Source organism: Neolamprologus multifasciatus, chromosome 2 (assembly GCF_963576455.1).
Source record: "Neolamprologus multifasciatus chromosome 2, fNeoMul1.2, whole genome shotgun sequence".
NCBI classification, from domain to species: domain Eukaryota; kingdom Metazoa; phylum Chordata; class Actinopteri; order Cichliformes; family Cichlidae; genus Neolamprologus; species Neolamprologus multifasciatus.
In genome coordinates, this window is record NC_140440.1 from 24,015,462 (window position 1) to 24,031,857 (window position 16,396).

At 41.7% G+C, this 16,396-nt stretch overlaps 2 protein-coding genes across 3 annotated transcripts in view; one reads left to right on the forward strand and one right to left on the reverse strand.

Annotated features, from left to right (window-relative positions):
* Nucleotides 1-13,780, forward strand: part of flt4 (fms related receptor tyrosine kinase 4) — a 47,746-nt gene extending 33,966 nt beyond the window's left edge. For both annotated transcript variants that reach the window (XM_085178799.1, XM_085178810.1), the window contains exons 14-30: nucleotides 170-316; nucleotides 1,774-1,905; nucleotides 2,401-2,507; nucleotides 4,770-4,905; nucleotides 5,362-5,466; nucleotides 5,675-5,788; nucleotides 6,536-6,624; nucleotides 6,880-7,039; nucleotides 7,137-7,231; nucleotides 10,352-10,474; nucleotides 10,621-10,732; nucleotides 10,946-11,045; nucleotides 11,280-11,385; nucleotides 11,473-11,597; nucleotides 11,949-12,069; nucleotides 12,239-12,324; nucleotides 13,188-13,780. In XM_085178799.1, coding sequence (XP_085034925.1) covers nucleotides 170-316; nucleotides 1,774-1,905; nucleotides 2,401-2,507; nucleotides 4,770-4,905; nucleotides 5,362-5,466; nucleotides 5,675-5,788; nucleotides 6,536-6,624; nucleotides 6,880-7,039; nucleotides 7,137-7,231; nucleotides 10,352-10,474; nucleotides 10,621-10,732; nucleotides 10,946-11,045; nucleotides 11,280-11,385; nucleotides 11,473-11,597; nucleotides 11,949-12,069; nucleotides 12,239-12,324; nucleotides 13,188-13,407 — 2,078 coding nt within the window. In that variant the 3' untranslated portion in view covers nucleotides 13,408-13,780. The remainder of the gene's footprint in view (nucleotides 1-169; nucleotides 317-1,773; nucleotides 1,906-2,400; nucleotides 2,508-4,769; nucleotides 4,906-5,361; nucleotides 5,467-5,674; nucleotides 5,789-6,535; nucleotides 6,625-6,879; nucleotides 7,040-7,136; nucleotides 7,232-10,351; nucleotides 10,475-10,620; nucleotides 10,733-10,945; nucleotides 11,046-11,279; nucleotides 11,386-11,472; nucleotides 11,598-11,948; nucleotides 12,070-12,238; nucleotides 12,325-13,187) is intronic.
* Nucleotides 701-16,396, reverse strand: part of ergic1 (endoplasmic reticulum-golgi intermediate compartment 1) — a 35,126-nt gene continuing 19,430 nt past the window's right edge. The window contains exon 10 of the mRNA XM_085178837.1: nucleotides 701-15,672. Coding sequence (XP_085034963.1) covers nucleotides 15,565-15,672 — 108 coding nt within the window. The 3' untranslated portion in view covers nucleotides 701-15,564. The remainder of the gene's footprint in view (nucleotides 15,673-16,396) is intronic.

The following is a 16,396-nucleotide window of genomic DNA, read 5'->3' on the forward strand; positions in this document are numbered from 1 at the left end:
ATGGGATCTTCTTCCTTTTGCCCTGATTTTCAAACCCACAAGAGTGCATCTTGTACATTTGCCCTCTTTGAGTTGATATAGTGTCGATATAATGATATAATTTTGATTTCACCTTCCCCATTGCCGATCTGTCTCTGGCTTTTTCTCTCCCTTCTCTCTCCCATCACAGCCCTGGAGGCACCACGCTATAAGCGCAGCCTCACCAACCAAACAGTGAATGTGACCGAGTCTCTGACGATGGAGTGCGACGTGGAGGGCAGACCTCTGCCCCAATTCTTCTGGTTCAAAGACAACCAGCCTCTCCACCAAATGTCAGGTGCATGAATAAATCACAGCAGCTCATACATGTGTTTGTAGGACGGGGCTTTCGCATTCACACACTCACGCCGACAAGAAGTCAGAAAGCCTGCCCCTGTGAGGCTTTATTTGATGGGACTCGTATTATCCACTTTACATCCCAGTAGGCTTTGTTAATGTTTACACAGATACATCGACTCAGTGTGATCAAAAGTCAGTCCAGCTATTCAGGTAAACTTCTTGTATGTTTAATGTTGTGCTTTATTTTCTGTCTTTTCTGCCTCTGAATGATTGATAGGCGCAAAAATAGCTGAAATCTATAGCTATAATACTGTAGTGCAGTTTTCCAAGTGGAAACATAAGTAGCTCTTTTTGTGAGTGACAGCCTCGGATTGTTTTTCGACTCAGTGTGTGCGATTGCTTTTGACATTACCCTCTCATGTTTTTGCAAGTACTCGTGCCTGGTCAACAACACGCCTTTAGCTAATAACGTTGCCGTCACACATTCTCTCCAGCAAGCCTGCACTCTTGGAACAATATTTTTCCTCATGTAAATTGTGCCTCAGTGTAGGATTTCTTCTACACTTTTTTCCCGGTCAGCACCGTCAGTGCAAACACGATGCTCTGCAAGTTGCTGTGTGTGCACAACAAAGTGTTTTTCAGTGGTATTCAGTCATTTTTGGCACAACCGGCTGCAACTTTATCACGGCCCCCTTGTCGAGTCTGTGACATTGCCGTCTCTCAAGATTACACCGTTGTCTTCTTGGAAAAATTCACCTAATGCGAGAGATCAGACTTAGGAGATTACTCAAATGCAGATCAAGCATTCCATTGTCATGGATAAATGGTCTTTGGGATTAGATTGCAGTGTTTTTGCTAAACATTGGACCAATTCAGAATGTTTTTGTCCTAGCTATCAATCCAGAAACCAAATAGAAAGGAAAGGTCTGGTTCTAGGATACCATTGCTTTCCTTTACAAGCGCACATCAATCCCACACACTCACACTGTGGAACAAGTGGGTCAAAATAGAACTTGTATCAGGAGTTCCTGTCATGATGTTTTTGCTGTAGAGCTCCTCACACATCCACACACACCCACACACATAAAACCCTCTCAGGCCGACACAGCTCATTAGCTTTTTAGTCTCTTCTTAATATCTGAAGGTGATGAGCCTGTCGGGTGGGTCAATGCAAGTCTGAATGACAGCTGATGCCCTGGGATCACTCAGAGGGGACTGTTTGGGGTGCACGGCGGGATGATGGAATAATAAATGAATGCTACAAATGGAGGTCCAGAGGTGTGACAAGAATTCAAAAAGGCGCTGTGGAAAATGGTGCTGAATTCACAATGCGAAAGGGTGAAGAAGTGGCACTAAAGTCACAGCACACAGCACAGGCTTCGAATATGGGTTTGAGTGCGTGTTACTAACAAGTCCCCCCCAACTCCACCCCATCCCCCGGTGCCTCCTTCGCAGGGATCCAGCTGCAGGATTCAAACCGCACGCTGAGTATCCAGCGGGTCAGAGAGGAGGACGCCGGTCTTTACACCTGCACCGCCTGCAACCAGCGCGGTTGTGTCAACTCCTCAGCCGCCGTCAGCGTCATTGGTGAGACAGCCGCACGCACACACTCTCACAGAGACACCTGAATCTATTCACCATACGCTCTCCCGGCTCTCTCCGTGTGCTTTTTCGAGTGCACTCAGGCCTGAAATCGCAGTTGTCCTTGAGCTCACATTTTCACCTCTCACACTCTCACCGTAACTCTAGTTTGTGTGCTTTTGTTATGTGCGGCTCTCAAATCATAGTCATCAGCGAGTGAAACACTGTGTTTTCTCATTCAGCTGGTGAATGAGTTTGCTGGAAGTGGTTTTATGGCCAATGGCTGAAAGTCAGCCCAGCACATTTATTTAACTCTAACGATTTTATTTAAGGAGTTTACTAGAAAGCTGTGGGGCAAATACTTTGTAATTTAGTGCCCCCTATAGTTGGTAAAAGAGCAGTCCATGTGACAGGGCTGAGTAGTTTTCAGCAGTGTGTGTGTGTGTGTGTTTTTAAACCCTTTGCATCTAACACTGACTTTCTTTCTTTCTTTCCGATAAGGGTCAAGTGACCGGGCCAACGTGGAGATTGTAATTCTCATCGGGACTGGAGTCATCGCTGTTTTCTTCTGGGCCTTGCTCATTCTCATCTTCTGCAATGTGAAGCGGGTCAGAGGGCGCCACTTATCACTGTGTCTGAGTTTGTGTCTGTGTGTGTTTCGAGAGGAGCCGACAGACTGTGACGGAGGCACTTTGACCCCTGTTTTGTCTATCTTTGAGCACAATCTGTTTGTTAGAGATAAGTCTGTCATTTACATCCAAAGACAGTTAGTGATATTTTCTAGGAGCGCATAGAGCGAATCGTTTGCTGCTCATAATGAGAATCCATTTGCTCTTTATTTGCACACTTGGTAGGGTGAGTCTCTCTTTTAATTAGAGATGGCTTTCCTTTTTTTCCTCTCCGTCTTGCTTGCAGCGTCTCAATGTTTTTGTCTCTCCACCTTTCGTCTGTCTCTAGCTCTGCTCCTCTATGCTACATTTTTCTCAAATACCTTTCTAATGATGTGTATTATGGTCAGACATCTCCAATTTAGTCTTGTCTGTCCAGAGCACATTGTTCCAGATGCAGCCTTTCAAACCTAAACCTAACTTTTCAAACATAAGCTGTGCTGCCATGTTGGTTTTATAGAGAGATGAGGGTTTTCTACTTAACTGTAACATTTAATCTCCTCACCGAGGCCTATAGAATCTTTGGTGTAGCTCTTGGGTTTTTTTGCAGCCTCTCAGAGTATTGCACGATCTAACACTGGGGTGGATGTGCTAAGGTGCCCAATCCTGGGAAGATTGTCATTATGTTAACGCACACCTGAATTCTCCAGACCAACAAACTTGTGCTTTTACAAGGTGCTCACTGATGTGCCGATGCACTTAACTTGCTGATAATCAATTACTCGAGTACATTTGATTTCAGCTGCGGTTCAGGTGGTAGACTGGGTCCTCAATCAATGGGTAGGTGGGTGGATTGATTGATCATCCAGTCTAAGTATCCTTGGGCAAAGTACTGAACCTCACACTCCAATGCATACATTGGAGTGTGAGTGTGTGTTTGAATGTTAGATAAAATTGCTTAGGCATGAAATTTAGTGCTTTATGAATGTGTGTGACTGGGTGAAGGCATTATAGAAGTACCAGTCCATTTTACCATTAGCAGCACTTGTCTAACTCTTAATTCATGTGGAAGCAAAAAGAATGCACTTAGTTGTTCACTCTTTGCTTCTGCATTAGTGGTTCGATTTTTGTTAAATAAATAATGACACAGTGTCACCTGTCAGGTGTAAATGTTCATCTCAGATTGTATTTGCCTAATGTTATGACCTGCTAAAGACCAAATTATTTTTTTTATGATGTCCTGTTATATAAAACCTTAAAATTGAAGAAGGCTGTACTTTGTACAGGACATATTTTACATATTTTATTTGGATCAGCACTTTTAATAGTAACAATTGAACAGAATACTTTAAGCTCTTCATCTTAGCCAGTTAGATTGCATTGCAACTTAACTGAAACCGTAGCATCACACTAACACTAACAAATGGCAGGTCATGACAAGAGGCTATAAAACATATGTAAACACAACATGAACATACCACATGTAACTACAGTAATAGGCAGTAAACAAAGGTGTTGCTCTCACATTAATTGAGGCTCACTCCTGAATAGAAAAGAAGCTCAGTTAATGACATCAGCAACACCCGTGTTTACCTTCTGTTTCAAGTCAACATGGCTGCTGTTGCATGTTGGGCTTTGAAGGCTATCAAAAAACAAATAATAATAATAAAAAAAAAAACAGGTGTCCTTTAACTAAATACACATCCAGAGACAAACACAAAGCATTTACTCTTTAAAAGTGTGCTTTTAATGCTTTGTACACAGCACCGCAAATGCACACGGCCTGTGCTTAAGCCACCAGACAAACATTCACTCCCTAAAAGTGCATTACTAATGTCACTTTGCATGCTAAGTAGCTACTAAGCTTATCAGCTGCAGCATTTAGTTAGTGATGAGGTCATGAAGACTCCTGCTAACAATGCCTCATCCTTCAGTGGCTTTCAGTGGCTGCTGTCAGTCAAGATGGGCCACTTTAGTTAATATTTCAATAAAAATAATTTTCTTTGCTTTCAGCAATAAAAAAAACACTAAATGTGCTTTAAAAGAGCATGCTGACATATTTCTAACTCTAATAAGAGCATGACTGAAGGTAATTTCACTCGTTTGCAGTATACCATCGAGGCTGCACTTTTTTTGCTGTCTGACCTTTCCTTCTTTCTGTCCTCGTGTTATTTACGTTTCACATTTGCGCTGCGTGTCCAGCGCTTCCTTTCCAAGATTCCCTGTTATTCAGCCCACCTCTTGTCTCTCCTTGAACTTCAGGTTAACCCAGCAGACATAAAGACAGGTTATCTGTCAATCATTATGGACCCGGGGGAGGTGCCACTGGATGAGCAGTGCGAATACCTGCCCTACGACTCATCGCAGTGGGAGATCTCCAGAGACAGACTCCGGCTAGGTGGGTAACAAGGAACGGTGAGAAAAAAGGGATGGTTGCTAAAGTAGCATAGGAGCCTGAGGTATGTGTGAGGACATGAGCAGGAGTGGATGAGAGGCAAATAGATGGATGGAACTGAATTACTTTTCCATTTCCACAATCCATAATGGCATGATTCTGGATTGCTGCCAACTGGATAGAGCGCTGCCAGCAATAGTGCTAATGTTAAATATGTGCTCATTCCCAGAACAGCTTTTTAAAAATGCCCAGAAGAAAAGCATCTGTTCCACAACAGCAACTTATGGGACCATCTTGTCTAATGTCCCGTTGCTCCTCCTTGTCTCCATGGATGCCATCTGCAATTTTTTCCCATTGCAGATGGAACTGTTTATGTATTCCAGTGAGGCTAAAATCAAGCACGCATCAATCAATAAACATGAATATCTTGTTGATTTTCTGCTCTTTCTCTTGACACAGGAAAGGTTTTAGGGCACGGTGCCTTTGGAAAAGTAATTGAAGCATCAATCTACGGCATTAGCAAGAGCAAAGGTTTGGACACGGTGGCTGTCAAGATGCTGAAGGGTGAGATTTGGCTTTGTGTGTTTATGTTCTTGGAAGGTTACCCAAAGTGAAGCAAACACTAAACAGATTTGATGCAGTCAGAGTAATCAAAGTTAGGAGAAATTGCAGTGCAGTATAGCCCACGCAGTTCATGTTTGTACAAGATATGCACACGTCAAAATACACAATGTGATGTGTTTTATTTGTAACATTTCACTTTGTATTGCAGACGGAGCCATGGCCAGTGAACACAAAGCCTTGATGTCAGAGTTAAAGATACTGATTCACATTGGCAACCATCTGAATGTAGTAAACCTCCTGGGAGCCTGCACCAAACCAAATGGTGAGGCCAAAGAATTACATGGATTATGTTTGCAAAATCCTATTTTTAGAATGTAATAAGTGGTATTAGTAATATTAGTGCGAGTGTTTAGAAACCACATTGATTGAACTTCAAAGTAGCAGACCATATAAAGTGACAGAGTTCCAAATCTGCTTTGGCATTAACATCAGCACAAATACTGTGTACCAGTAGCTTCGAAGCTTGGGTTTCCATGGCCGAGGAGAACCTGTAGGTGTAATCTGGAGGTGGCCCAGTACTCGTGTCCATATAGTGTATTAAATACATTTGCACACAGTCACCTAACAAGATAAATGAACGTGGGATTGTTTTGGTAATGTTGTCACTGTCTCAGCCTTTGATCATCTATTTTCCTCTGTCAGTATTTTTGGGAAACCTTCATGTTCCGGCTCTGCTCTTTGTCCTGTTCAGTGTAAAAGTCCTTACATCATTTTGTCCATCCCCCTTTCCCTTATAGCCTGTAACCAAATGAGAGGTAAAACAGATGCCTTCATTTTTTCCCTTTCACCCATGCATGATTTTGACCTATAGAGAACATTTTTGAGTCACGGACATCTGAAAGTGTTTATCCTAAACAAAAAGCAGCCAGGCAGCTAATCTCAGGCGGGAAATGGTCCAGCTCAAGCTGCAGCGTCTCTATTTCAGATACGGTGCGAGAAAAGACAAAAAAAGAGCTTGTAGACGAGCAGTGAACATGTGCTGAAACATTTGAAACATCTCTGTTACCAGGCCCGCTGATGGTGATTGTGGAATACTGCAAGTATGGGAATCTCTCCAACTTCCTACGAGCCAAGCGAGAGTTCTTCCTCCCTTACAGGGTAACACAGCGCTGCAGAACTCAAGCAATTTATTCAAGCAATTTCACATTTGTTCTCTGATGGCAGCTCAAAGCTCAGAAAGACTATCTGTAATCATGTTTTCATTTTAACCTTTTAGTCTGTCTCATTTTTCTACCTATGCTTTGTCCCCTTTATGTAGTTTCCGTTCACAAACTCAGTTATCTGCCATGTTCTGTAAGTCTTAAGCCCGATATTGATTTTTGAGATGATTCATTGAAACGCTTCCCCACTTAGGATCGCTCTCCAAAAACCCAGAGCCAGGTGAGGCGGATGATAGAAGCGGGTCAGATTGCCCAGAGGACTCGTCAACCGCCCTCTCCATCCTCCTCCCCGCTCACCGCTCCTCAGAGTCCATCATCCAATACGTCCAGTCAGACTCCCGCTGTAGAGAAAAGTGAGTCATTTTATGTGATTGAACTCCTCATCCCACACCTTGCTGTTTTCTTTTCTCGCCGTGACTGCCCTCATCCTCTCCTTCTCTCTCTCTCCAGTGGAGGACTTGTGGAAAAGTCCTCTGACGATAGAAGATTTGATTTGCTACAGTTTCCAGGTGGCTCGTGGGATGGAGTTCCTGGCTTCCAGAAAGGTTAATTCTCAGCATTACAGTGTGGACAATTAATGATTAAGCTGTGATGAATTGTCACCGGAGGTTAGCTTCAGATGCAGCGGCTTGTAGTTTGGGGCATTTATGAGGGGTCCACAGTGGCTCAGGTGGTAGAGCAGGGTCGACCGCTAATGCTTGGCATCACCGATCCCTTGGCTCAGAGTGTCATGTTCTGCCATGCTTCCTGTGACAGCTCCACTGGCATAGAGTATGCATCTGAATGGGTAATTGAGCGGTTAAGTGTTTTGTGCACTAAGGTGGAAGGACACTATGTGAGTGCATTTCATTTACCATTTACCATCAACTTTTCAGTCCTTTGTGCCTAACAATGATCCCCAGTTTAAAACTAGCAGAAGAATATGGATGTTTTCGCATTGATGCCACAGTGCAATACACAAATTAAATTAGAAAGATTTTTAATGACGAAAAAAAAAAAAAAGGTTTAACGTTGGCATTTTGAATTGATTGCAGTTATGATATTAGTGGTTTTCTCAGTCCAACATACAACAACTCAGTCCAACTGTGATGAAAGCACAAATGACCATTTCAGAGTCAATAACAGAAAGAAAGAAAAGTTGTCTTTAACAGCTGATTTAATCTGGAAATCAAACTTAAGAAAAGAAACAGAAATAACACTGATTATTTTCCTGAGGTTTAAAATATGATGCCGGGGACACAAAATATGAAGACGTTAGGGGATGGTGTAACTGCCTGCTGAATCACTAATTACTCTTAAGGTTTTAACATCAACTAAAGATGTTAAGGAATTGACAGAGGCATTGCTTACCAGAATTGGCAAGGGTTTATGTTACAAATATAGCCCCAGTGATAGCATAACAAAGGAAACTGGACCCAGAATGGAACCTTGAGATACACCACAAAAGAAGAGTAGTTACCATTGTGGGCTGTAGCTCAGGTGGCAGAGCAGGTCAGCCACTAATCAGGCAGTCGATCCCAGGACTGCCTCCTGCCTGCATGCTTGGGCAATCCTTGGGCAAGATACTAACCCCATGTTTGCCTACTGGTGGTGGTCAGAGGGCCCGGTGGCGCCAGTGTCCGGCAGCCTCGCCTCTGTCAGTGCCACAGCTGCCCTGGGGCAGTGCGCCTACAATGTAGCTTGCCATCACCAGTGTGTGAATGGGTGAATGACTGAATGTAGTGTAAAGTGCTTTGGGGTCCTTATACAAATGCAGGCCATTTACCATTGCTGATGGAAAAAGACTTGAACCTGGGAAGTACTACCATAAATACCAATACATTGTATACAAGAGCATCAATACATTAAATGTCATTTAAAGGTACCATCATCCGTAGTTTTCTTTTGAGTTTAAAATATTGAAACCATTAAAAAATGCAACCGGCATCAGAATAAAATGTAATCCTGTTCATCCTTACCTCAAACCTCGTCGATGAACTGAACTCAGGGCTCTACCGCACAGAATTTTGCATAAATATTCTTATGTAAAAAAGAATTGTCCTAAATATCACACGTTCCTTCCGACAAACACTTTGATTCGTACAAGAGCTTACTCGCTAAGCGTCACTGTTCAGCAATGTTAGTTAAACTAATGTAAATATCGACAGCTGGACTAAAGCCTAGACTCGCTACAGATTACTTGTCCTACAGTGGCCACCGTAGCTAGGCTTATGCACTTCATTTAGCTGCAATCTACTGACATCTAGTGGTGAGACTTTATACACCGTAACTAAGATTTGTTCTCTTTATGAGAGGAATTACTGCGTGTTTAAAGTAGACAATTGTTGTGTACTAACTGCATAGACAACATGAAAAAGAAACTAAATCCCATCTTAGAAATAGCACAGTTTGTAGAGGCGCTTGACGTGTTATAGTATTTTATATATTCTGTTACCCTGTATGATCACTATTTTATTATTACCGGTATTGTTATATTATTATGATAGTGCCTTTTATGTTCAAATTTATTTTAGATACCCGAAATACATGTGAGCAGGTTAAAAACAGTAGTGTATTATGATTAAAGAAGTGATCATTCAATCTGTTCTGCAGCAACTGCATTTGTTGCTCTGGTAATGTGGAGAAAATACACAGTAGCATAAACTGGGACTACTCAATTTAAATATTAAGCACTATTCCTAAGTACTTGTCATTTCTTATAGTGACTCTGCCACCTGACCTTGACACTGGAAGTGCATCAGGAGTGTTATCACAAAGTATCTATACTGTCTAACTAGCAAAATCTTTTGACTTAAGAGATAAGAGGTGAGCTTTTCTCAGAGCAGTTTTTATTGAAGTCCAAAGCTAAGAAAGAATATGATCACTTTGTACTGTCAGTATAAGCTAAAATGAAAGTACACTGAATGAGATAGGACTAAACTGATTTAAAATTATATGAGTTTTTTTAAAATTCAGCAACATTAAAAAACATGAAATCAACTTAGAATTGAAGTTTTGTCTGCACATAAAATGACATTAAAAGCATTCAGGTACAAGTAAAGCAATAAAATTAAGATTGTGTTTTAATTTTGAGGAATACTCCTCGCAAACAGCAGAGATGTTTCAAAGCACTTCGATGCAAACTGAATTCTCACATTTTCCAGGCGTTAGAGAGGTGTGTTATTGGATTGTTTCGGTTTGACGGTGAGCTGATTTGATCCCCATGAACTCAAAACACTGTCAAAATAAGCTTTTAAAAATTGTGTTTTACCAAAACACTGATACGCATTGCTATGGTTCATTGCACTGTGACTGGATAAACGATTAAATCGGAAAAAAGGGAGCAGCTGCAACTTGTAATGAATGTGATACTGAGACTTACAACAGCAGACTGGCTGGATTTATTTGACTCCCCCAAACCACTCAAAGCTGTGTTTGCTTGCCAGGTTTGTGAATGGTGCTGGAAGAGATACAGTCCAGCCCCAGTTACAAACTGGCACACGCAGACACAAACACACTCCCTGGTTTTAAAAAATGGTCAAGTTGCTATTTACACTCTCCCAAATAACACTTACGCAGAGGAAACAAGGTGGACACAGCGCATGCAACCACTTAAAAAGCACGCACATACTCAAACACCTGTCTGCGGAGTTATGATGTATGCGTGGTCCTGTGTGTATCCACAGTGTATCCACAGAGACCTGGCCGCCCGTAACATCCTCCTATCAGAGAACAACATTGTGAAGATCTGTGATTTTGGGCTGGCCCGAGACATTTACAAAGACCCCGACTACGTCAGGAAAGGCAACGTATGTCACCACTTTAGCTTCCCGGGAAAGAATACACTTTTTAATTGTTATTATTTCTTTTTATCCACCCACATAAAGATTACTTTTAATGGCGAGTCTCAGCTGTGTTTTATCTGCCTGTCATATCTGTTTTAATGTTCTCTCAGGCTCGCCTCCCTTTGAAGTGGATGGCCCCAGAGAGCATCTTTGACAAAGTGTACACCAGCCAGAGTGACGTGTGGTCGTTTGGAGTTCTCCTTTGGGAAATCTTTTCACTCGGTAAAAAGTCGGCATCATAACACATGCACACGCATCTTTTATGTCATCTGTGCAGAACTCAGTCTCTTGTGATTGAAAATATCTATAAATGTCAGCCGGTGCCAAAAGCAATGAACTTTTACTAGCAGAACGAATCAGCATCCCTATTATACAAGTACTCAGTCATTTGTCTTCCTGTTCCTAATGTGGTGGTTGATGTTGGTCTTTTCTTAGGTGCATCTCCGTATCCCGGGGTACAGATTGACGAAGAGTTTTGCAAGCAATTGAAAGAGGGCGTCAGGATGAGAGCACCGGAGACTGCCTCTCCTGAAATGTAAGCATTTATTTTCTCTTTCTTTCCGCATCTTCGAGAAAAAAAATGCTTCTGCTTTCAGGAAGAAAATATTGCTCTTAATGTCTTTAACTTGGTTAACCAGTTAGAAGAGTGACTTCCGTTTTAATGTCATTACGTTGATTTGCACATCTAGGGAACAATATAGGATGGCATTTGTAGATGCATTTTAGAGGATGTTATTCTTGTTAAGACTGCGCTGCCCTCTGCTGGTAGATATGGCATCATGCTGGCCTGCTGGCAGGGCGAGCCAAAAGAGAGGCCCACCTTCCCCGCCTTGGTCCAGATCCTGGGAGACCTGCTGCAGGACAACAGTCTACCTGTAAGTTCTGCTGGAGAGATAATGTCTCCAACTTTCTTCTGTAGTTTTCCTTTCTTTAGGTCTGGATCTTGTTCTTATTTCCTTCAGGATGGGAAGGACTACATCCCCCTGAACCACTCACAGAACTCTGAAGACGATGGTTTCTCTCAAGCCTCTTCGCGCCCGCCATCTGAGGAAGAACTGAGACTCACTTGCAACACTATGCCCACAAGGTACAAGAGTGCAATTCCCTTTTATCCATCAGACCCCATAAAACGATATGAATGATACTTTGATTTTAAAGATCACACATGAGTAGGACTTCTTATCATGAATCCCTTTTTTTCTGAGGTGTTTGCTTGAGCAGATTGTTATTGTTGGATTTATCAAACTCTCATTTTTTGTCATGAACATAATGCATCATAAATACAACATATATAAGGATTCCAAAAGCTATGTAAAGATTCCAATTAATGTCCAAAAATGCTGGTAAACTGAAATTTGTTTCAATTATTAAAAATAGAAATGCAATATGCAGCTCAAGTTTGTTTGAGATCATTGCCTTTTCTCTGTCTTTCGGTCAGGTATTATAATTGTGTGCCCTTTGCTGGCTGTGTGTTCGTGGGGCCATCCAAAATATGCCAGCCCAGAGTGAAGACCTTTGAAGAGTTGCCTCTTGAGATGCATCCACAGAAACCTCCTCAAGTAAGCTTCTTATCCTCTTATCCGTTGTCGGAAAATGCGAACTGACTGGTGACATTTTCTGAAAGCTTTTTCAGACTTAGACATTATCACCTATGTTTATTACTAAAAGTGGTCGTTCTTGGTCGAGACAGATGTAGCATCTCCGTCAACCTGTGTCTCTTTTCTCTAGGACAACCAGACGGACAGCGGGATGGTTCTGGCCTCCGAAGAATTTGAGAGAATTGAGCACAACCACGGGGGTGTCATCTTGAAAAGGTTAAATGATATGAAAGCAAAAATCGGAATATCTGTGAAAACCGGAATCGAAGCACTAGACGTACGCAGCCAGCTGATTAGTCACACCATCTGACATTTGGACCGCTACACACTCATTTCTCACCGTGAAACAGCACAATGACTGTCGAGTTAAAGAAAAGCGTTAGAAATGGATGCCTTTATGCTCCACGTTTCAGAGTCAATACGAGAAAACATTTGCGCTCTTTTGCTCGGAAACTGCAGAATAGTCACCCGCTGCTTTATGTGGAACGAAACTAGATTTGCAAAGGAAGTAAGCATCAGTGCAGTCTCGATCTATGCATGGGTAAGTGGGAGTAAACAACTGTCTGAGTCATTCAAACCTGGGTATTAGCAACATTTTGAGAGTTGCAATGTTGTAAAAAGCCAACATAAACTAAAAGTGAAAAAAGCATGCTTTTATGGAGAACTTACTCCTACAGCAAAGTGTAGGAGGAGCCTATGTGAGCAGATGCTCTGATCAAAAAGGAGTCAAAAATAAATAAACTATCCCATTCTTTAGAGGATATATTATTCATTCTTACACATAATATAGTACGTATAATAAATCAGTGTGTCAGTATCTTTGGTGCCTCTGAAAGTCTTTTGCTTAATAATGTCTTCAAGCAGTTGGGCTCCATCATTTTGCACAAATATTTCGTAAGTGTACATGCTGGGGATTTGTGTATTCGGGACCGTCTTGCAATAATAAGCTCATGGTAATAAGCAGGGGAGTTCAGCAATGATTATCTAGGTTATAGAGAATTGTATCAATCAAAATTCACAGAAAGTTGAGTTGTTTAGCCTGAGTTGTGAGTCTGTAATTTTTTTCCTTCTTTCCTCAGTCGTATAAACAGTAGCAGCAGCACGGAGCCTCTGACAGCCTCCCACAGTTCCCCGGATCAAAGCCGTGCCACAGGCAGCTCCAGGCTCCGGCCCAACTTCTTCAGCCAGCTGTCAGGTCAGACCTTCTACAACAACGAGTATGGACACCTGTCCGAGGAGGGCTTCTGTGACTTCTACTCCTCACCGAACACCACCTCCCCGGCCTCTTCGAATGTGTAATTTGACCAAAGATGCATAAAAAAGGGGTTTAACACAGACAGCTGAGGTTGAGGATGGTTTGCAGTAACATCTCAGTATTGACATGTAACTAGTCTTTTTTTTATATTGAAGATCAGGTTTTAGATTCTCATGATTACTTTCTCCTCATCTCGAAATCCTTCCTCTCTCAGACTGTTGCCTCAACAAATGGACTGAGCTACATGCGCCTGAAGTTCCTCTAACCAGCCACTGCGTGGCAGCATTATGACAAAAACAAACCACAAGTATTTTCTAGTCACACATATATATATTTTTATCTTTTATATGCAGAGAATTCTTTCTTTATTTGTGCAAATTATGACTCATACATGAGGAAATAAAGAATTTTATCTCCTTCTGCTTGTTTTTTTCCCCAATGATGAATATGAATTTAGAGTTGGATCTGTCGTAAAAGCTCAGTGGAGTAAAGTGTCAATTTGTGTTTTGGCCCACTGTGAGAAAGAGCCACAAGCTCTGTGATGATTTAGTCAGCGAAGTAAACAGATATTTGTGGCATCTGTGTCATTCAGTGGAGGTGGACACACTTAGACTCACAACATTGCTAACAAGTAATAAGTGACGGAAGTAAACAGAGGGATGGAGGGCGAATAAAAGGAGTGACTCACGGTAAGCACCTTTATCAGAGCTGGACGTAAGCACGATGATAGCTGTAACAGCTTAACGCCCTCTTACAAGCTCACATCACAAATGACAGCCTGCAGGGTGTTGTCCCAGGCTGCCAGCTGAGGGAAATGAGAACCGGCTTGGTGCAAAGTCCACTTTGTATACGCACACTCTCCTAGTTGTAAATGTCACAAAGGTGCCAATTTCAGCTTCTAAGAATAATCGTTACCATGTTGTTCAGGTAAAAAGTCGTAATCTGGCCTTCATAATTTGACTTTTTATTACAAATACATTTCTTGCAGTTTAAAGAAGCTAAAAGAAATAAAAAGACACCTAAAATTTTTAAAGCCAAAACTCGTTCACAGATCACTTTCTGAGGTTTTTTTGGAAACACGAATCATACCTTTATCGTAACCTCTGAGGACAGCGCAGGGATTACAGTAATTTGAGCGTTAAAGAGAAAAGGATGGTACTCAGAGTAGAAAAACAGGTTTTAAGGTGCTTTTAACTCAGCGATGATCACTGACATAACAGGGAGTGTTGTAATGACAACAGAATAAAAGGAAGCAGAGGCCCTGATGAACAGGTTTTTCCCTTTTAAAAACAAACCTTTATTGAAACCACACTAAAATTCATTTTTAGAGAAAAGAGAATAGAAAAAAAACAAACAAACACAGACATTCACTATAATTTTGCCATCACTGAGACTGAGTAGAAATAAAGTGGAAACTAGAGACTGTAAAGTAAACAATGATAAATGCTGCACCGATACTGAAACAAGCAGGAGAAACTGAAAAGCTTTCAGTGGCACTAAGAGCTGGTGATGATCCTGTACGGTTTAACAGTAAGCCAAAAGGCACACAGGTGGAATACTGGAGATAAAAACGACAGACCACGCTGCATGACACAAAATGCTATTTGTACACACTACGCTTTAGATTTCACCCCGTCCTATGCACGTTTTATGAACCCTGACAATACTTCCTTCACACAAGGACCAAAAATCTAAATTGGTCTCCTAATTTACAACACATCTGGCTGAGATGATCCTGTTTTGATCCCATTTACTCCCTGAATTATATCATTTCCTATACCCATGATTTAAAAATGTTCCTTTGATTTAATATATGTGGATGTCTATTATTATTCTTTCGTGTCATTCTAAAAATATCAGCTGTAACCTTTAAAAAAAAATAAAAAATACAGGATGAATCCCTGGCACACTCTGTAACAAAAGATATCATCTCCTCTCCTTTCCCCTCCTGACACTGAAGACGGAGGAAGCCGACATGTGATAGCCAGCATTCTCACGTCACTGGAGCAGAAGGAGCCCGAGAGGATCTTTAATAAAACAGACGCATCCCTGCAGCCTGGTAGTTAAATCAAGTGCCCGAGACTCTTATATGGACAAGGTGATACAATCTCCTGAAGGAGGTCGTTTCGGGCTGGATTTAGCTAACAGGCTAGCAACTTTGCACTTATAAATAAGATGTGAGGAGGGGTGGGAAGCGGACATCATGACATTTTGCCAATCTGTATCTTCTTCCAGGCCTCAGAAGCAGTGAAAATACAGGAGTCGATGATCCCCGCGACTGTGAACGTCCCCCCGACGATGGCACAAATCTACAAAAAAAGTAGTAATGAAAAAAACGATCCTGTCAGGCTTCATATTTGAGCTTTGATGTCTTCTTCTTAAGTCTCAATATGAGCTGGGCCTAATCCTATTTATCAAAACAATGCTCTGCGCCAACGCCACGGAATTTATTGGAATCCAACAAAAAGCCCTGCTGTAGGCTGACTCACAATCTTGAGCCGTGACTTATGATCACATTAAAAACACAGTCATCTCCTACCCATGCCTTAAGTCATGATAAACCTAAACAACACACAAGACGAATAATGGCGTAGCTCATCAGGCAGGCTGCCAACTCAAGCCTGACCGCATTATCAGTCAACGGGAAACTTTCTGATGAGGTGCTACAGGCTACGCCAAAATTCCACCGATGACAAAGGGAGTTCAGCAAGTTAGGAAATGGTCATTAAGTTTCATACCAACAACACGAAAGCTTCATTCAGAAGATGGTTAGACTTTGGTTAGCACAAAAACTAGAAAAAGGAGGGAATGGCTAGCCAGGCTTTGATCAGAGATCAACCCAGCAGCTTTATTCTTAACCATGTTAGCAAACATTTGAACGGCTTATTTTCTATCTGTTACTGGGCAGTGAGGATGTTCAATCACAAAGCTGAGATATTTAGCTAAAATGCATGAATGCTAAACATAACTGAAGGGAAGTGCAGGACTTCTCTCCACGTATATGTTTTCTGTTTAGGATCAATGAACCATGAA